Source organism: Mesoplodon mirus (assembly GCF_964341445.2).
Source record: "Mesoplodon mirus genome assembly, chromosome: X".
Classification (NCBI taxonomy): Eukaryota; Metazoa; Chordata; class Mammalia; order Artiodactyla; family Ziphiidae; genus Mesoplodon; species Mesoplodon mirus.
The window spans coordinates 118,606,101-118,627,921 of record NC_138981.1 but is presented as its reverse complement, the minus strand read 5'-3'; the positions used below and the strand labels follow the sequence as shown (position 1 = coordinate 118,627,921).

General features: G+C 34.6%; 1 protein-coding gene across 1 annotated transcript; it reads left to right on the top strand.

Moving 5' to 3' along the window:
* Nucleotides 1-2,646: 2,646 nt before the first annotated feature.
* Nucleotides 2,647-21,346, top strand: LOC309797125 (sodium- and chloride-dependent neutral and basic amino acid transporter B(0+)-like; the record flags this gene model as incomplete). Its single annotated transcript, XM_082610549.1, is given in 14 exon segments — nt 2,647-2,867; nt 4,659-4,820; nt 5,623-5,761; nt 7,133-7,141; nt 7,143-7,263; nt 8,850-8,990; nt 13,813-14,018; nt 14,020-14,039; nt 15,860-15,985; nt 17,188-17,306; nt 17,855-17,954; nt 18,213-18,322; nt 20,331-20,498; nt 21,200-21,346. Coding segments are annotated over 14 exon segments (1,788 nt in total). The 5' UTR covers nt 2,647.
* Between the last annotated feature and the right edge of the window lie 475 nt (nt 21,347-21,821).

Below are 21,821 nucleotides of genomic sequence, written 5' to 3'. Positions count from 1 at the left end.
CACTGAACTAAAACGCAGAACTAAAAGCAATAGCCAGGGTAATCTCAAGGTGAGTGTCAAAGTGTAATCCACTAACCCTGCTTGGGGAATAACTCAAATCTTCATATAGACAGGAAGGAGAGGAATTACATTTATACATTTTTCATATCAAACTTATTTCCCAATTATGAGTTCAGAGCTTAAAGATTTATTTAACACGTATTTATTAAACACCCACATAAAGGGTGGGCACTGTGCTGTATTCTGGGAATATGACTTTGAGCAAAAATAAAGTCTCGGGGCTTCCCTGGTGGCACAGTGGTTGAGAGTCTGCCTGCCGATGCAGGGGACACGGGTTCGTGACCCGGTCCGGGAAGATCCCACATGCCGTGGAGCGGCTGGGCCCGTGAGCCATGGCCGCTGAGCCTGAGCATCTGGAGCCTGTGCTCTGCAACAGGAGAGGCCACAACGGTGAGAAGCCCGCGTACCAAAAAAAAAAAAGTCTCTACTCACCTGGAATGTGCACTCTAGTGTGAGAGATAGACATTAATCAATCAAATACTCACAGAAATCATGTAAAAGTATTAATGAGATAAGTGATAACAAGAAGTACATGATGACACAGGAGCTTATACTAGGATATGAGATGTAAAGGAGAGTGAAGGTCCTGGCTTTCTAGCCTACTCAATTGAATGGATGGGAAATAACCAAGTATGGGGGTGCTGATCATGAATTTGGTGTTGGACATGTTGAGTTTGAGGAGACTTTGAAACATAAAATAATTGATCTCAGGGAAATAAGTGAAAACGTACATTTGCAAGGCATCTGCATATAAATGACAATTGAAGCTCTAGATTTGTAAGAAATTCCCTCATGTCAGTGTAGGGCATACAAACTGAAAGAGAAGTAAGAATAGAGCATTGAAGGATTTAAATATTTAATAGTTGGGTGATAACACTTCCTTTGGCATGTAATTGTGGTTATATTAACATTTAATTTCTTATTTCATCAAATAAAATTGAGTGAAGCCCAGTAACATTGTCTCTAACAATAGAATTTTGAATTTTGATCTTACTGGTACCCAAGGGAGCACCTCAAAGATTTTGGAAAATATTCCCATCATGCACATTGACTGTTGCTAACATTGACTTTTTCTGGCATTTTTTAAACTGTCATAAAGTATATAAAATATACAACTTAACATTTTAACGAATTTTAAATGTACAGTTCTGTGGCAGTAGGTACATTCACATTGTTGTGCAGCCATCACCACCATCAATCTCCAAAACTTTTTCATCTTTCCCAACTGAAAATCTGTACTCATTAAACACTAGCTTCCTATTCTCCCCTCCACACATGCCCTGGAAACCACCATTCTACTGTCTGTCTCTATGAATTTGACTATGCTACGTACCTTATATAAGTGGAATTACACAATATTCGTTGTGTTGTGACTGGTTTATTTCACTTAGCATAATGTCTTCAAGGTTCATCCATGTTGTAGCCCTTGTCAGAATTTCCTTCCTTTTAAAGCTGAATAATATTTCACTGCAACAATAACTTAAACAAAAAGAGTTGATTAAAAGACAAGCAATTCAGTGTGGGCACGGGAGATTCATAAACATATTGGGAGCCCTGGTTTGTTATACTCTGTTGCTTTGTCATCTTCAACATACATCTTCCACCTCGTGGTCCAAGTTGTTGCTGAACTGTTCTGTTACCAGGCTGGTGGAAACGTGAAGAAAGACATGCCTCCTTTCTTTTAAGGACATTTCCCCAAAGCTGCACATGATACTACCACTCTCATTTAACTGGCCAGAATGTAGTCCTTATGAAATTGAAAGTTAATTCTGAATGCATCTCAGTTGTTCAGATTCTTCCACCAAAAAGAATGTTTCTTATTAACGTTGAGTGAAGACCCTTATGACTATTTGGAGAATACTGAACTTAGCTGCAGTAACTTCCACTTTGAGCCACATTTAACATTTGAACCCTAAGTCTTAAAAACTGTTTGTTTTTTAAGGAGAAAGGAGGGAACTTAACTTGGAAAATATACTATGTGCCTGCCCATTTTGCCAAGTGTTTTCACATAGGCTCTATGATTTAACCCTTACCACAAACTGATGAGTTGGCATTGTTCTTCCCATTTATGAGGAACCCAAGGTTAAGAGGTTAGGTAAACTGCCCCAGGTCACATAACTGGTATATGATGGAGCCAGGATATAAAGCTAGGGCTATCTAGCTCCAAAGCCTGTGATCATTCAACTTCTCTGGATTGCTTTTTATGGGCTATTGTTTTTTTTCTTTTTTTTTTTTGCGGCACACGGGCCTCTCACTGTTGTGGCCTCTCCCGTTGTGGAGCACAGGCTCCGGGCGCGCAGGCTCAGCGGCCACGGCTCATGGGCCCAGCCGCTCCGTGGCATGTGGGATCTTCCCGGACCGGGGCACGAACCCGTGTCCCCTGCATCGGCAGGTGGACTCTCAATCACTGCGCCACCAGGGAAGCCCCGGGCTATTGTTTTTAATAATCACAGCAACCTCATTAGGTAATACTAGCATCCCCATTTCATGGATGAGGAATCCAAGATTTAGAGAATCAACTATTTTCTCACAGACAGTAGTAAATTTGGAGCTTAAACCCAGTACTCTCTGACTCCACTATATCAGAATGCTTTCAAAATGTTGTGCTAGTTGTCAAAGTGCCATCAAGATTTGGGCATATAACAGTGCTTTTGTTCTTTTTGTGTGTTTTCTAGGTGCCTTCTTGATACCTTATGCGATTATGCTAGCACTGGCTGGTTTACCTTTGTTCTTCCTAGAGTGCTCACTGGGACAATTTGCTAGCTTAGGTCCAGTTTCAGTTTGGAGGATTCTACCATTGTTTCAAGGTTGGTATTAAAATGTTTTCCTTATTGTGCTTATTGGTCTATTCCTGCGTATAGCTGTCCTCATATTAAAGGCAAAAGGGCATACGTTGCTTTTCTGACTATTTGACACTGTCGAATTTAGAAATCAAATGTTAATTTATATTTCTCTTTACCTTGGGCTGCAGATATGGTAGGGGTTAAGAAGGATATGAGAGAGTTGTAAAGGTGTCATTATTTTCCTGTTTTCACCTTTTGAATGCTCTTGGCACACAGTCTTGTGCATTAACTTTATGGCTCTGGCTTTTTTTCTACTTCATATGTGGTCTTTGTCTTCTTGCTTTTGCATATCCTTTAGAACGCCTCATTCAGAAGAGTTGAAGGGCAGGTCACTAGTTTTTCTTGGATGCTCCTCATGGAATAGGACACTAGGAGAGGTTTTTTTAAAATGCTTTCATTGTTATTAAACATCCAATAGCCTTTCTGTTTGAAGATTAGATATCATCTTGGTATGTGCTAGCTGCTGAAAACTACTTGTAAAGGTTTCAGTGTAACATCAAAAATGTATTTATAGCGAGGTGTATAGAATATAGTGCTGGAATATTAAGGAAGCTACCTCAAAAGCTACTCTTTTTTTTCTTTGTTGATATGTCTCTTTGATCTTTTTTTTAACATCTTTATTGGAGTATAATTGCTTTACAATGGTGTGTTAGTTTCTGCTTTGTAACAAAGTGAATCAGTTATACATATACATATGTTCCCATATCTCTTCCCTCTTGCGTCTCCCTCCCTCCCACCCTCCCTATCCCACCCCTCTAGGTGGTCACGATGCACCAAGCTGATCTCCCTGTGCTATGTGGCTGCTTCCCACTAGCTATCTATTTTACGTTTGGTAGTGTATATATGTCCATGCCACTCTCTTGCTTTGTCACAAAAGCTAGTCTTAACATAGGAGCTACATTCAATATGCTTGCTGTATTTTGAAACTACTGAGTTAAAGGAATTTCAGAAGTTTAAATTTCGATTGTTACTGAATTATTGAATTTTCTTTACATGCACTTGTAGAAATGCTGTACACTATCCTTTTAGGACATTCATTCAGAGGATTTATCTTCTACTTGTCAAAATGTTGGTTTATATATGTCCATGCCACTCTCTCACTTGGTCCCAGTTTACGTAAAATAGCTAGCTAGTGGGAAGCAGCCACATAGCACAGGGAGATCAGCTCCGTGCTTTGTGACCACCTAGAGGGGTGGGATAGGGAGGGTGGGAGGGAGGGAGATGCAAGAGGGAGGAAACCTGGGGATATATGTATATGTATAGCTGATTCACTTTGTTATAAAGCAGAAACTACTACACTACAATTATAATAAAGATGTTTTTAAAAATGCTGGTTTATAGATGAAGAGGGAAGTATTGGTCAGCCAGTCGATAGGATATGAGCTTTGAATAATTTTTTTTTTAGTAATATCCACTCTGACCAGAATTTACAGACTTAATAAGAAAGAATAATGAACATGTTTTTCCCTTATGTGAATTTGATGGCTTAATACAGGTCTTTGATCTTAGAACCTTTTTCTGATCAACTAAAAAACTGTCTCAGAAAGTCAATCATCAAAATAATTTTGAGAAGGAAGCTACTCAGACAGTAGTACTGCCTCCCCACATAAAAAAAAAGAGAGAGAGAGAGAGAGAAAACATTGTTTGAAACAGTTTTCTCATTTTAAAATAGATTTTGTGGAAATTGAGATGCAGCTTTAATAATTAGGAAAACAAATTTCACTTGTTTTTTATTTTAATTGTTCTCTTTTCCAGGTGTGGGGATTGCAATGGTCCTGATATCCATTTTTGTGACAATCTATTATAATGTCATAATTGCCCATAGTCTTTACTACATGTTTGCTTCTTTTCAACGTGAACTACCATGGAAAACTTGTTCTTATTGGGCAGATGAAACCTGTAGCAGATCTCCTGTAGGTAAAATTCATTTATTTATTTAAAAAATATTATTAACTCTGCATCATTCTTTTATATTTTCTAAGAAGATTAAAGGGTTAAATCATTTTCTAACCAATTTAGGTTCAATTTTAAGTGAGCCATAGGTTACTGATAAAAGCAGAATAAAGCATGTATAACCTGAAAATTGATTAATGCAATATGTTAATTTCTGAGGGCACCCAGTAAGGCTAAACCACTACTTGGAGTACTTCTTGCAGGCCTAAGTTGTGGGCATCAAGAAAAGGAAGAAAATGGGAAAGTGGTAAGAGAGAAAAGCACTATTTATGATAGTAATAGTGTTTCAGTTGATGGTTGAGTGTTGCTAATCTTTGGGACAATGTAGCATCCATATTGTAGACTATTACCACTGGGATTGCCTGTGTATATTGGAGGATAAAGTGATAAAGATTTAACACTTCTTAGGAATTTAAAGGTGTCATTTATCTATATAGGTTAAATAAGTCCACATATGAAAAGCTCCTTAGAGCACTAAGTCCCAACTGAAATGATTGTTACTCTATAGCTGTTATTACTCTAAATAGAACCACAATTTAAAAAGGCAGATATTTTCATACTCACCCCCAGCTTAGTAGTAGAGAGGATTTCAGATGCTGAATGTGCATGGCTTATTCCATTTGTAAGATTTCTACTCCACCTTCACCAAGTAACAATTTAGACAGTACTTTAAATATTTCATCATTAAAACTTTTTTTTTTCCAGGTAAGTACTCTTCTAAAACTAAGTATGTGTCTGTGTATGTATTCTTTTTTCTAATTTTTAGTGACACATTGTCATGTGAGTATAAAGCTAGGTGAAATCTTCCAAGTGAATAAAAGCTGGGTAGACGCCAACAATTTTACCTGCATCAATGGAAGTGAAGTTTATCAGCCAGGGCGGCTTCCCAGTGAACAATATTGGAAGTGAGTACAGTAAATTATCTACATCTTAAACGGATGTTATTAAAAATGTTTATAACCATAAAATATTGATCCACTCTTTTCTTAACCCATATAAGTAGAAAAAAAGGGGGGGGAGTCAAGTCAGAGCAAATTATACTTCGTTTGACTCAAATGTTTACCTAGCCTGTGTGAGTAGTAGTAGCCTGCAAAATTAGCTCATAGTTAATAGATTGTCATTTATAAATTAGTTATTAAATGGGCACAATGTTCTCAGTGATGATTTATACAGTGTTTATTAGCTATAAGCTAGGGCATTGCTGTGAAGGAAAAATATGCAACTTTTAGACTCTAATGAGCAAGTTCTAATGATAAACAGGTGGGTGATGAGTAATATTGGGGGCAAAATTGCTATTTAAGGCTGAGATTCTTCATTATCCATTTTGCTCATAATTGTCATTATATGGTAAAAATAGATGTTTGGGGTTATATGTGCTTTTATTAATTTTAACTGAGCTCTCTTTTATCTCCTTACTGTATACCTACCCTTTACCCTTACATAACTTCTTTGACTATTGCTGTAATGAGCTCTTCCTCAGCTCCATGTTGTTGCTCTTTGTGACTCTTTTAAAATTTGGACCTTGAAATGTTCCAAATATCAAGCTAAGAATTAAAATCCTAGATCCATATATGTCCCTAGTGGAAATCATGGAATTATACCTTTGAAAAAGGTATAAATAATGGGACCATTTAGGTTTGATAACTACAAGTATGATGAATAAGAAAATATTTAATACAATTTAAATGTTTTCTCCATCATTTGAACTTGAGAAAAAACTACCGTAACAAGTAAAATGAAGTAATCTGATGTAAGGTTAAATTCTTTCCATACAGGGGCTTTGAAATATTAGGGTAAAATCATAGCTAAAGGAATGAGTGTGTCTTTTATTCTGGGGTTTGGAACTTTGGATTGGCTGCAGTTGACCAGAAAGTTCAGAGCCTAATTTTTCACTGAACTATGTTTGCCCCTCCATGCAACTGTATCAATAAAAGACTCACACAATGTTGATGTATTAATAAAGTACTCATGAAGCTTCTCCCTGGATGAAAGATATTAAAAAATTCAATGTATTAAGACAAGTGATTGTGGGGCTTCCCTGGTGGCGCAGTGGTTGAGAGTCCGCCTGCCGATGCAGGGGACAAGGGTTTGAGCCCCGGTCCGGGAAGATCCCACATGCCGCGGAGCGGCTTGGCCCATGAGCCATGGCCGCTGAGCCTGTGCGTCCGGAGCCTGTGCTCTGCAACAGTGAGAGGCCCGCGTACCGCAAAAAAAAAAAAAAAAAAAAAAAAAAGACAAGTGATTGTGTGTTCATCAAAGGGCTTATGTGTTTTCAGTAAAGTGGTGCCAACGGTCAAGTGGATTGGATGAGACTGGAGTCATTGTGTGGTATTTAGCACTTTGTCTTCTTCTGGCCTGGCTCATAGTTGGAGCAGCACTATTTAGAGGAATCAAGTCTTCTGGGAAGGTAATTTAGAAAACACATTAGACAGTGATGTAGCTGTTTTCCAATTTCATTGTAGTTCAATGCCAGGTAGTACCAAATGCATGTTTTTTCTATGATGGGAACATTCAAATGTGTGAAAAGCTTTCTAAGTAGGCAGCCTCACTCTAAGAAAATACATAAGAACACTGCAATTATTAAAAATAAAACAAAACAAGCAAAAATTAGTACTAGATGTGTGCAATTTCTCTAAACTTGGGCCCTTCTAGCTGATACAGCATTCTGAGGCTTGGGAGTATTTCTGTCCTACTATAATAAAGAAGCATCTTGAATGGAATTATATATTGCAATGTTTGGTTTGGAAAGTTTAGATCCTTGTTATATATGTTATATAGGGTGACAGTGTCAGGATTCCCCTTGTTAGAGAGAGAAGGAAAAAAACTATACCATTGTTCTCTTAAAGCTTGCCAAAATTGACTCAGAACCTTGTCTCAGCAGAGTCCTCTTCTGAAAAACATTTCCCACTTCATTGTTTTATTTTTTAAACTTTCAGAGAACATTGTGGCAATTTCAGAGAACAGTATGAAATTTTCTCTGTGAGCAGTTGGACAGTACTCAGAAAAGTAAATGTGTATGTGTTTGTAACTACTAGACTGAAATTTCCTTAAAGACAGACGACAGGAATAACTGTGGATACTATCTTTGTGTTCTGGTACAATATCTAGCACAGTCAATTAATGTTACATTGTAACGAGACATGCTGTTAGATCAGAAAAACACAGTGAACATCACAAAGTCAGTGGAAACTTTCCAAAATAATGTTGCACATTTTTGAAACCTTTGGCTCCTTTTTGATGTTAATATTGAAAGAATCCATTAAAAGCCATTTACCCACGCAATTAATTTTTATTGGTCTCTGGATGACTTGTTTAAATCATCTCCTTGGGCATATGATCAAACATAGGACATCTATGGACCAAAGAAATCATCCACATTAATGAAAAGCCAGCCTCAAAGGCAGTCTGCTCATCTGGAACCATGTATTATCTAGGACACAAGCAGTTCACACGTGTATATGTGTGCTATCAAACTCTCTTAATGGTAGCTTTAAGGATAATAATAGCAAGTGTTGATTAAGTATTCACTTCATCAACTTTCGTGGGATTTGGACACCTACTAGGAGATTTTCCTTCTCCTTGGGGATTGAGTATCATTGCAGGGTTTAAAATCATTTCCCTTCCCACATCAATGCAGTAATTTACCAAGAGGTGCTATTCAGTCCCCTCAGACATTTATTAGGATACATTTAGGAAGGCACTCGATCTAGATTCCAAGTCACCACTGCTAATGTATTGAGTATTTACAACACAAACCTGGTAAATATTGCTTCATACATCAGAGTGTTTTGAAAGTGGATCATTTGAGAGTGGTGAGAACAGAAAGAGAAAGTTATGCCCACATTGGTATTAGTATTATCGGACATTAATAACCTAATGAAATCTTTGATACTTTATTTTACTAATTTCAACTGGCTAATAACTTTATTTGTATATAATTATACACCATGATTTAAAAAAATAACATTAACTTTTGGTTGTTCTTCTTGGTAGGTGGTATATTTTACAGCTATTTTCCCCTATGTTGCCTTGCTCATCCTGCTGATCCGAGGGGCAACTCTGGATGGTGCATCAAAAGGCGTTTCATACTATATTGGAGCACAGTCGAATTTTACAAAACTTAGGGAAGCTGAGGTAAGACAATTTGGATTTCAAATTATCTGAGGAGGTAAAACTTAAAAGCCAATATTGAAAATCTTTGATTGCCATTGAGTGCCATAATATAGTAGCTTGCAAAAGAATATGTACTTAAGTTTATTAGTGTTTCCGTCCCCTAGGATGTCTGATTTAACTATTGAACATGGCACTAATGCTCTCTTATTGGAAGTGAGACAATCATTTTTAGCAATAGGATTTTCAAAGTCATTTTATTCAAACTGATTCTATTTGACCAAAAGGATTTGGGGCTTATTAATCTGAAAAAGAATAGTTCATGCATGAATACCCACAAATTGATGACTAGGGCTATGTGACTTATCAGATAAACTCGTAGTAGATTTAAAGATTATAGCTGATGGTTTAATGGTCTAATATAAATTTTAATTGTCCTCAAAAGTTAGTATCAAAAGTTAATATTATGAAGTTAAAACATAAATTTGAAATGGATGAAGCATTCCATAAACAAAACTGTTACCTGTACCAGACACATAAATATGTGCCATGAATATGAATTGGTAACCCCTTATAATATTAGTCCATCTCCAGACAATGGCTGTGTGTATTATAGGTACATAAAATCTTTTACAATTTTGACTGCAGACAGCATTGTCAGTAAGTGTACTCTATATACTATGCTTCTATTGATACAGGCTAATAACACTTTCACTTTTTTAGTAGTCATGTCACATTCTTGGAACACATTAAGCTTCTGGTCAGGTAAAACCCCACGATATTACATTAAAATCAAGAAACACTACAATATCTACCATATTAGTAGTGTTAGCCAAAATGGATATTAGGCTATGGAAATGGAAATGCTATGGTATTCTTTGTGGAACTCATGCTAATTTCCAGCAATTGTGACTTTCTAAATACTCACAATCTGGATATTTAATTATTTGTTGTAGAACATTTCTGGTAAGCAAGTCAAATTTATCAGTTTTTAGTCATGGAAATCCATCCTTTCCCTTTTTGAAAATTGAGAGGTCAATCTCTGGCCTTCAGTTACCTTCTGTGTGTCCAAATAATTTTCACTCAATAATTAACCAAAAAACCCTAAATTATTTTAGAACCATGAACTTTTATTGTTTATGTGCTGGAGATTAACATAGTTTGATGTGTCCGTAGGCCACTGTTGATTTCTTCATTTATCTTGGGCCTCATATCTTTTAATCTTGTCTGTTAGTCTCTTTCCATCTAGACCATTTTTGGTAATGCATGAGAAGCAAATAAAATGGAAGTTGGGACTCACCATCCTCCCTCTGTTAGGTTATTAAACAAGATAAAATATGTTAATGTTCTTTGAAATGGTAAACTGTTATATAAATATGAGGACACAAGTATTTTAATTATTGCTGTTATATAATACTATATTATTGTAGATGCAACATTTTCCCTAAGAAGTGGACCCTCCATTTTCTTTAAACCTCATAACTTGGAGCACAGTTGAAAAACCCCTTTGATATTCCTTTAAGTGGCTTTTACAAGCCTCAGATCACCTGGGCTTTATAGCTCCATGAAACTATCCAGAAAATTTTATATGACTATTTCATACTGGTCTGTGTTTCGGTGTCTCTATTGTCTTTAAAACATCAGAGCTAAGCCTAAAGCTCCTTATGAAACATACAGTTTAATCATCCTACCTCCTCTCCCCAACACAAACACTACCCTCATGCCTTCTTTGGGTTTGCTGGCAATGAGAATTTTTTCTTAGATGTTTTTTATTCCTCTCCAATCCATATTCTAAACATGCAATCATAAGTATATATTTTTTTCCTTTTCTTTAAGTATTTGAACTCTACTGATATCTCTAGGAGAGTAGAGAACCATAGAAATTTATAGCTAGAGGGGCCTCCAGTGACTATTTTACTAACTCCGTCATTTTACAGTGATGAAGTTGAGACCCAGGAAGAGTCACATTTAATTAAATCTACATAGCCTGCTTTTGCATCTTGAATTAAGGTTTCCTAATCACTCAACTAATAATCTTGTATATAGCTATGAGATGGGTAGATACAGAGATTATAACTATGTTTGGAACTATATTTCACTTTTATTTGCAGCCTAGGTACATCATGGTATGCAGTAGCATTCTTACACAATGCAAACCTGCCACACGACCTCCAGCCTCCTTACCCCCACTCACATATGCATACATAATGTATCAAGTCAAAGCAGCTGAGAGACCAACATAAGCCTGTTGTTCATTTCTTAATATGTACAACCGCCTAAGAAATAAGAGAGCATTTTTTTCTCACATGATTTTGTTATACATAAGTGAACTAACTGTGATCTAGCTGTCTATCTATCCATCTATTTATCCATCCATTTTACTTCCTACTGGCTTCCTGCCAGTATATATATTATATATATATATATATATATTTCACTTCTATATAAAAAAATCCTGTGAGAAATAAAATGTAATAATAATCTAACATCAAGCTGTATTCCGAAGGCCTAGTAAGTATTTATTTCACTCCTAACAACTTTATTTCAATTGAAATTGGAAATGGATTACATATCTTTCAAGGAGAAAATTATTGTTTTTAACTTCCACAAAAGAAACCGAGTATCAGTTCATGTTTCTTTTCCATAAAAACAATAATAGCTATCACTGAGTATCCTACTAATTGCTTTACATATGTTATCTCATTTAATTCTCACATCCTTCCTAGGGTATATAATTATTACTACTATTATTATCATCATCATCATCATCTCCACTTTATAGATGATGAAACAGGCTTGAAGATGTTAAATAAATCAAATTCAATGAAAGTGAGACGTACTGGATTTAGGCTTCATTCTTTTTGACTCCAGAGCAAGAACTGTTAGTCAGCATGTTATACGGCCTGCCTTCCACTGACCAGTCCTGTTTTCAGATGGACTAAAAACACACTTTTGCCTACATATATGCCAGCCCTATTATGTGAAGTCTTCACAATTAGATTTTTCTTTGGGGTAATGTTATATCTACAGAATTTTACTATTAAAATGGATTTACCTAGGTTAGTTTCTAAGATTTATTATTGTCCTTTAGCAGAGACATAGGAGGGGTAAATTGTGAAAGGGGGAATGATAAAGGGGTTGAATTAGATGGAGAGATGAGGCCAGCCACGTGGGGCTCTAATCAAAACATGGAATGAGGGTACTGGATGACTGAGGGGATGCCTAAATGTATCATCATTCTTCAAAGACTGCCTAGTACCACCCTTGTTAAGAATTAATGTTTTTATTGTCCCCAAGTTGATATGTGGAGTAAATAGAATTGCAACCAAATTCCCAGCACAGTTTCCATGGAACTTGAAAATTTATTCTAAAATTTATGCAAAGGAGAAAAGGCAAAAAAGCAAGGTGTTTCTGAGGAAGTGAGGAAGACTTGTCCTACCAGATATGAAACAATATTATAATGCTATAGGTATAAAAACAATGTGGTGTTAGCCTAGGTATAGACATACAGACCTGTGGCACAGAATAGTAATCTCGGAAACAGATTCATGAACATATGGAACTTGATATGTGGCAGAGGTGGGGATGCAGGTCAGTGGGAAAGGGATGGACTATCCAATTGATATGAAATTGATATCCAAATGATATAATTGAAAATATCAATTATCTTTGGACATAATTGATAATATCAATTATCTTCAGATAATTGATATTCCATTTAGAAAACAGTGTGTTGGGATTTCTAATTTAATCTGCATAATATCAATTTCAGGTGAACTGAAAACTTAAGGATATAAGCAAAACTTTAAGTCTTTTAGAAGAAAATATAGGATAGTAGCTTTATGACCTTGGGCTAAGGATTCTTTTTTTAAGTCAGAGAAATCAAGAACAATACATAAAAGCAAAGATGAATACCTTCAGCTACATTAAAACAAAATCTTTGGTTCGTCAAAGGACACAATGTTAAGAGGTGAAAAATATAAGCCACAAATTGGGAGAAAAAAACTAACATATATAACAGCTAAAGGATTAGAATCCGAACTACATAAAGAATTCCTAGAGCTCAAATAAGGCGAATAACCCAAACAAAAAATTGGCAAAAAGTATGAACAGGAATTTCACAGGAAAAGACTATGGAATATATATATACACATAAAAACATGCTAAACCTTATAAAGTACTTAGGGTTATCAAAACTCATTTCACAGCCACTAATTTGGACAGTATTAAAAATTCTGACCAGTGTTGGCAAGGATGTAGGGGAATGGGAACTCTCATACCAGCTGGTGGCAGTGCAAAGTGATGCAACTACTTTGGAGCACAATTTGGCAATATTTAGTGGGGCAATACAGCAGTGGAAAAAAATGTTCAGAACTACATACATTTAATTGAACCATATGAATTTGCCTATATTCTTTCATTTTTGACTTACAAAATTGAAATTTCATGTGGTTCAAATTGATAATGGATAAATCTCATACACTACTGAATGGAAAAAGCAGGTTGTATAAGTTTATATGCTTTAAGAAAACTTTTCTATAAACTCAGAAACATGTAAGGCTAAATGCCATATTGCTTAGGTTAGTAAAAATATAAAGAAAATTGAAGAAATGATAAACACAGAAGTCAGGATAGCAGTTACCACTGAGGTTGGAAGAGTGATATGATCAGGAAGGGGCACAGGGAGGCTTTAATAGACAAGTAACATTTTATTTCTTAAGCTGAGTAGTGGGTACTTGGGTATTTATTTTGTTCTTGTATGAATATTTATTCATTTGTATATATGAAATATTTTATACAAATGAAAAATTAAGAGTGTGTTTTTAAATATTATTTTCTCTTGTAGGTTTGGAAAGATGCTGCCACACAGATATTTTATTCCTTGTCAGTGGCTTGGGGTGGTTTAGTTGCTCTGTTATCTTACAATAAGTTCAATAACAACTGCTTCTCAGATGCCATTGTAATTTGTTTGACAAATTGCCTCACTAGTGTGTTCGCTGGATTTGCTATTTTTTCTATATTGGGACACATGGCTCATATATCTGGAAAGGAAGTCTCAAGTTGTAAAATCAGGTATGTAATGCTATATATTATTAACTTTGATTAACTCAATATAGCTCATTTAAGAAACACGGATATATTTTACAGCAATTAAAGCACTCAAGATTTAGGGTATTGTGTTTTCTTTCTCATTTCATCTTATATAACTTGATTGTTTTAATGATTTAATCATTCTTAGATGATCTCAGAAACAACAGTACATTCCAGAACACTTGTTTAAGAACATCTTTTCCAAATTTTGTTTAGTCCTTAATAGGAACTACTTACTGCACAATTGCAAGTATCAGGCATCATGCTATGCACTTTACATGCATTATCTTCATTTGTGTGTATGTATATCTATATACACATACATATATATATACATGTGTGTGTTAATATGTATATATGAATGTATGAGAGACTATATATAAAAATTAATCCACGTAAAATTACACTATTAGGTCTGAATTTTTAAAATGCACAAATGTCATACAGATAGAAACACAACTGAGTGAGTATACAGCTGTGTCCAACTTGAAAGGAATCTGATTAGTGAACTTCCTAACTTTAAAGACATTAACTAGGGATGCTTAATTATCTGGCTAAAGATTCTCAGGAACAGAGTTCTAGGGTTGTTTTAAGTAGGACTTTCTTATTAAATTTCTATTTATGGTTAGTATCATTTGATGGAGAGATTGATGAATGAGAATAGGATGTTAGGACTAGAAAGGACTTTGGAGATCATCTAGTATCCAGCTCCTCATTTACAGAGGAGTGGATTGATGCACAGAAATGTTATGTCTTGCAGAAGATCGAATCATTAGGAAGTGACAGAGCCTAGGCTAGAAGCTAATTCTCCTGACTCCTAGAGCAGTCCTCTGGGAGGTTGGAGAAACTTAAAATACTTAAAACTGAGTATCATATAACATGACTGAAATTTTTTAATAAAGCATCTCTAAAGGTAACATACATCAAATAGAATGAATTGGGCGATTGGGATTGACATGTATACACTGATGTATATAAAATTGATGACTAATAAGAACCTGCTGTATAAAAAAAAGGGCCTTCTTGATAAAATGTTTAAAATAAGTCAAAAATAAAAACAAACAAACAAAACAAATAGAAAATAAGATTCAATTTATAGTTTCATTACATACAATTTTGCAGGTATCCATATAATAATTAAAACGGCACTAAAATTACACCCATTACCTTGTAATAACCTATAATGGAGTATAATCTGCAAAAAATACTGAATCACTATGCTGTATATCTGAAACTAACATAAGATTGTAAATCAACTATACTTCAATAAAAAAAATAAAATGGCACTACACGGCTGTGAAATATACAGTGAAAAAAATAATTAAATGGCACTACCTATAGTGATTTTGAGTAAACATTTGGAAAGAGAGTTAAAGACTAAAAAGTTAATTCCATGAACATATCTTTCTTGATAGTGTAATTTTTTTAGAATTTCTAGGCTAAGGTGACCTAATTTAGGTTTCTGGCGTTTAAGACAATTGTTCTTCATTAATTAAAAAATAAATAAAATCAGCTGAACAAAATCATTGATATAGTTAAGATTTCCTATGTGAGAAATGTACCATTTACAAAATTTATCTCACTAGCTTAATTCACGTCATATGTTCACATTATCACATCGTAGAACAACCCAGTCAAACGCTTTTAAAAGTGAAAGTGAAACAGTTGCTAAAGAATGTATATTATGGATTGGGTTGCCAAATTAAAATGAGATTTTTCTAGTATCTTATTTTGCAAATGTTCAAATATGTGAGTTTTCTTGGCAACTAATTTTAAATGAAAATGCCATTCATTTTTCTTAGGTTTTGATTTGGCATTCATTGCTTATCCAGAAGCTCTAGCTCAACTCCCAGGTGGGCCATTTTGGTCCATATTATTTTTCTTCATGCTTTTGACTTTGGGTCTCGACTCGCAGTTTGCTTCCGTTGGTAAGTAATACTCCCAATGTTAACATATCCCTCTTATATTTTACTCCTGTTTCCTCTACTTAAAAACATCCTTTTCTTACCCTTGTTGCCTCCCTCTAGCTTTTACTCTCAGAATCATCTTTCTGAAAGTTCCTTTTAACTTAAGTTTTAAATATGGAAAAATCCAAAGTACTCATGTATCAGACACCCGAAAGGAGCAGAGATTAATATTTTATATTTGCTTCAGATATTTTTTAGAAAACTAAACTGTTATAGATAAATTTGAAGTCCCCTGTGTCTCTCTGTCTAATACAATTCACATTTCTTCCTTCTTAGAAGCAACTGTCACCATGGCTTATGTATGTTATTCAGACCATGTTTGTATACATTTTATATGTATCCATAAATAACATATAAATTTTTAAAATTTCACATAAATGTGAAGTTTCATAGCATACATATCATTCTGACAGTTGTTTTTATATGTATTATGAATCCATGTTGACACATAGACATATAGTGCTAATTAATTCACAATCTGTTGCCATAATGATGGGCATTTGGATTATTTCCAATTTTTAAAAATTACACACACTGCTGCAGTGACTATTCTTGCACATGGTTCTGTGTACACATAGGGATTTCCCCTAGGGTCCACACCTAAAGATTCTGAATTTCATCATACTGTGCTCTTACATAAACCATTTTAATAGTTTACAGGATAAGGTCCGGCTTCCTCTAGTTGACTTTCAAAGCCCTTCAAAAATCTCAAACATGTTTCTTAATCCTTTTACTCATATATCCTTCTACTTTTAGCCAGTACCCTGTTTCACGGACACATTTATTTCTTAAACCTAGAAGGCCTTTCTGTCTCCATGTTATTTATTCAAATATAAATAACTACTAGTTCTACTAGAATTCTTCCTTCCCTATAACCCTCTTTCAAACTACTTCAGCCCTTGGGAACCTGTTACCTTATAATTGCTACCAACGAAAAACCTTATAAAACAGACTAAAACCAACAAATAGAGCTCCATTTGATTTTTATCAGAACTGATGAGTGGTCACTGGCAAGAGAAAGGACCCCGTGGATTTTTAAAAGTAAGAAGTAGGGCCCAGCGTATATTCTCAACACATACTTGTAAATTTGATTAATAGAAGTTGATTTCTGTGATTAAAATTATTGGCAAATGAGTTGACATGTCATTTTTTCCCTTCTGAAGAAACGATTACAACAACAATTCAAGATTTAATTCCCAAAGTGATGAAGAAAATGAGGGTTCCCATAACTTTGGGTTGCTGCTTCATTTTGTTTCTCCTTGGCCTCGTCTGTGTGACTCAGGTGTACTACAGTATTTTTTCATAGACAAAATATTAGTTGGAATGTACTCTATAATCTAAATGAGGAAGCCAAGGTTTAAGAGGATGTTTAGTGACAAGTCCAAGTCTGACTTGCATCAAGATTTTCTGAGTTTTAGCCCAGGTTTTTTCCCCAGTATAACACAATTTCAATAGTAAGTATATTTTGCAGAGGGGGAAAGAGCCCAATAATGGACAATTTCCCCAATTACAATAAAGTTATATACTATAAACATAGGCTGTATTTCTTGGCAGCTACTACAGAGCACACACTGCATATCATTTTGATAATCAACTATTCTAAATGCGTATTTTTTAACAGTGACTCAGTATAGAATAAAAGGTACATCCTGTTTGAGATATTTAAAGCCACGTTTGTGTTTACATTTGAAAACATTCCTTTTCGCATTTTGGCAGAGGTGAAACCAAGGAGCATATGTTAAAATCAAATTAGAAGATTCAATTTGAGTACCTCATCAATCATAGAAATAATTAAAAATATACTTAAAAGTAACTGATATTTTTTGGTAGGCTGGAATTTACTGGGTTCATCTGATTGACCACTTCTGTGCTGGATGGGGCATTTTGATTGCAGCTATACTGGAACTAATAGGGATCATCTGGATTTATGGTAAATAGTGACTATAGAATTATCTACACATTTTACTAAAATGACTTAGTTTGATTCCTTCTCATTATGTTTACTGTAATAGCTAAGTATAATATACTGGACAAAAATTTATTATGAATAAAATGTAGTTAAAGGTATATATATGCTTCATTGCTGTAGTATTGGAAAACGTTTAGACATAGAAAGATGACTTGGGGCCACAATGATTAATGAATGAAAGTATAAATAAGGGCTGAATGAACTCTTTGTTGTTTTTAGGAGGCAACAGATTCATTGAAGATATAGAAATGATGATTGGAGCAAAAAGGTGGATATTCTGGCTATGGTGGAGAGCTTGCTGGTTTTTCATTACGCCTATCCTTTTGACGGTAAGTATTAACATGCCATGAATTTGGTATCAATAATATATATATTTAAACACTTCTAAGGTAAACTTGAATTATTCACACTGAATAGAGTAAGGCAAATTAAGGTCATAAAGTAATGATTTTCAACTTTTACTTCATGACTGGCGCCTCCAAGTTGGCTAAATTACAATGCCTTTCTTTGTAGTTTTAGTTTTGAGGCCATAGGCTTAAACAGTTACCATTTGAGAAAATAACCAGGCTCCTATAGACTTAAAGGTCCTAGATACTTAAAAATTATCAATAGGATAAATTTTTAAAAGCCAGTCATTTGCTCATTCCCTAAAAAATATGCTGAGCCATCTACAATGTTCTTAACCTCTCTGCTTAAGACCCAGTCTCTGCCTTCAAGGAATTCAATCTAAATATACTAATTGCTAAGAAACAACACTCAGTTGTTAATGCATATTTTTTTATGTGAAGTGTTTAGTATCTGAAATTACTAAAAGAAACTCACGCGTGTCAATAGAGGCAATAGTTTATGTTAAAAATTGGTGCTATTTAGGAGCTGGGGGAAAGCAAAAGATGTCTCCTTGGAGAAACATGACATATAGACATGATATCCTTAAATAAAAGCTCAGGACAGTAAAAGGCTGAATGCCAAAATAAACACTTAATGGGACAGAGAATTTCTATGGACTAGAGATAATGGTGGGGGTGGGGCAGTGGCAAAGCCTTATAGAGGATGCTTTGGTTCTCACTGCCCCCATGCTTCAAAGGTTTTCCTAGAAAAGGCCATTACATAATTTGATCTAGAATTTGTTTTAGAGGGTGTTTTTAACATTATAAGGTCAGGTTCAAGTAGTGAGCGGTTGGGAACTGGGTGTGCTGAAATAAAATATTTGTATGCTCCATATTCTTGCTAAATGGTTTTCACAGTGCTACTAAATATTGTTTTCCTTACTTCACAAGTCTCCACAAGTCTCCATAATAATATAAGTGCTTTACCAACTTAGAAGATCTAGCTAGACCTTTTAGCCAGCTAATTTTCACTGATTACTAGGTTTGACAACTGGATTTACTTTAAAATGCAAAAGTATTAGATATTAAATGATATACATTATCATCTATTTTGTATAAAGTCATATATATTAGATTCCACTATCCCTCAGCCATTCTCTTGTAGTTATGTAAAATTATGGTAATTGTGAAATAAACTTAAATTACTGTAATGAAATGAAAGAAATTAATCTATTTAATTCTAAAATTAAACTTGAATATCTATAAAATTCAAGACAGGTAAATTTAGAGGAACTACTAGATGATTTTTTAGTTTTTGCTCATTTTGTTTTGTTTGCTTTATAGATTTCTAAATAATTAGTTTTAATGCTGCAACATCCTAGTAGGTTTTTTTTAAACACCTTTTAAAAAACTTGGCCTTAGTTTTCATCCTGAAGAGTCACTGTTTTGCCCAAACATATATTGAGCTTGTTTTTTTCTCAATAAGAAAGTGAAGGGTTCTTTGGTAATTATGTACCAATGTGTGAATGCGTGTGTGTTTTGGGTGTGGAGTAAGGGGTGCTCTGTGTAGTAGAAAATAATAGAAACAACTGCTAAGCAAGGTGCAGAGCATGTTCACTAAAGTGTACTTTACATTCTCATTGAATTGATTGATATGCTGGCTAGCTTATAGAACAGAATAAAACCATGCTATTATAAGCGAAATACATGTTGTATTTCGGTATTTGATTGAAATACATGATGTACAAGTATTTGTATCTTTTATAAGTATATGGAAGTGCTAATTTTGGAAGAATCTATTCAGAGCCAAATACAAGTTATTTAGATTGGTTCATTTAGTATTTTATCTTCTGGCTAGTTACCTGATTATCTTAGTTGGCTTGAATGTATTTTCATTTTAATTGCTTTTGATAAGGAATGGAATCAAATTGCTAATACTTAGTGCAAATGAAATCATTAGTGCAATAAAGCTTAATCTTTACCATTTTCTTTTCATATTTTACTTTCACAGGCAATCTTGATCTGGTCATTGGTACAATTTCATAGACCTAATTATGCCCAAATTCCATACCCTGACTGGGGAGTTGCTCTAGGCTGGCGTATGATTATTTTCTGCATTATTTGGATTCCAATTATGGCTATTATAAAAATAATTCAAGCTGAAGGAACCATCCTTCAAGTAAGCATGTTAATATTATTTATACTTTAAAAGTTATGGTATCTATACCCGTACTGAGTTCTACTGAGATGACACAAAGCAAATGACCTTTTTCCTTTATATCTATAATTTTCACCCTTAAAACTTCATCTGGTTATAATACATACTGTAATAGCATGTTAAAACTGGAAAAACTCTGGTAAATTTCTTGAACCCAGTCTAGACCCTGAGTTATCCCTCTTCCATGGAGGTCTAGGGGAGTTGATTATGACATCTCAATAGGACAATGACAGGGTAGGCTCAGCAGGCAGATTGGGTTCAAGATCTAGGTGAGTGCTTTGTGGATCTAGATCAATGGCTTGACCCTCTCTTTGGTTCTTGAAACTTCCCAGGCATACACTGGTTTAGATCCTCACTTAACCCTCACCCTAAGGCCAGGAGAGAAATGTCTGAGAATTCACTGAAAGTATATGAAGTGATATTGTTGCTTGAATGGGTTCACAAAACACTTTCTTTTGAAATCATTTACATACTCAATTATCTTGGCTTTGTAGTTCATACAATTCTATTAACAATTGGTTACATTTGAGTGTCAATTTTTTTGGTAGACAGTACATTAAGAATTTAGATGATCATTTTTTACTTTTCTATGGTTCTTATTTCATTTTGGCTAGCAAGGAGACTTAACACTCTAAAATTTCATTTTTTTCTTTGCTTTTCAGCGCATTGTAAGCTGCTGCAGACCAGCTCCTAACTGGGGGCCATACCTGGAAAGACATCGTGGGGAAAGGTATAAAAATATGGTAGATCCTAAAAAAGAGACTGACCATGAAATACCCACCGTTAGTGGCAGTAGAAAACCAGAATGAGATCTAGTTTTTAAAAATATGTGGTTGTGTAACATGATTATTTTAGAATAGAGGAAATTTTTATTTATTTGAATGTTGAGCAGAAACACGTATATACTAGGTTCATAATAGTATGATGAGCTTTTTTTCCCTATTTAAGCAGGAATGTAATATAAAAATGTGAATCTACTAATGTTTAGCAATGTGATTATTATATTTCTTTTAAGATTATCTTAACACACACATAGCTGCCTCTATTTCACAATAAAATATTAAAAATAATATTTTTCTAATATATTGAAGGCTTTATTTTGAACTGGTTATTTAGAAAATAATTATATTTTCTATTATACAAGTTTTTAAATATCACTTGCTTACATTTTCTTAGTACATAATCCTTCCTTTCCATAAAGCTGGGGAAAATAAATCAATATATTTAAAAGACAGTGTTAAAATTGAAAGCCTCACTTAATTAGAAATGCCATATATATGAAAA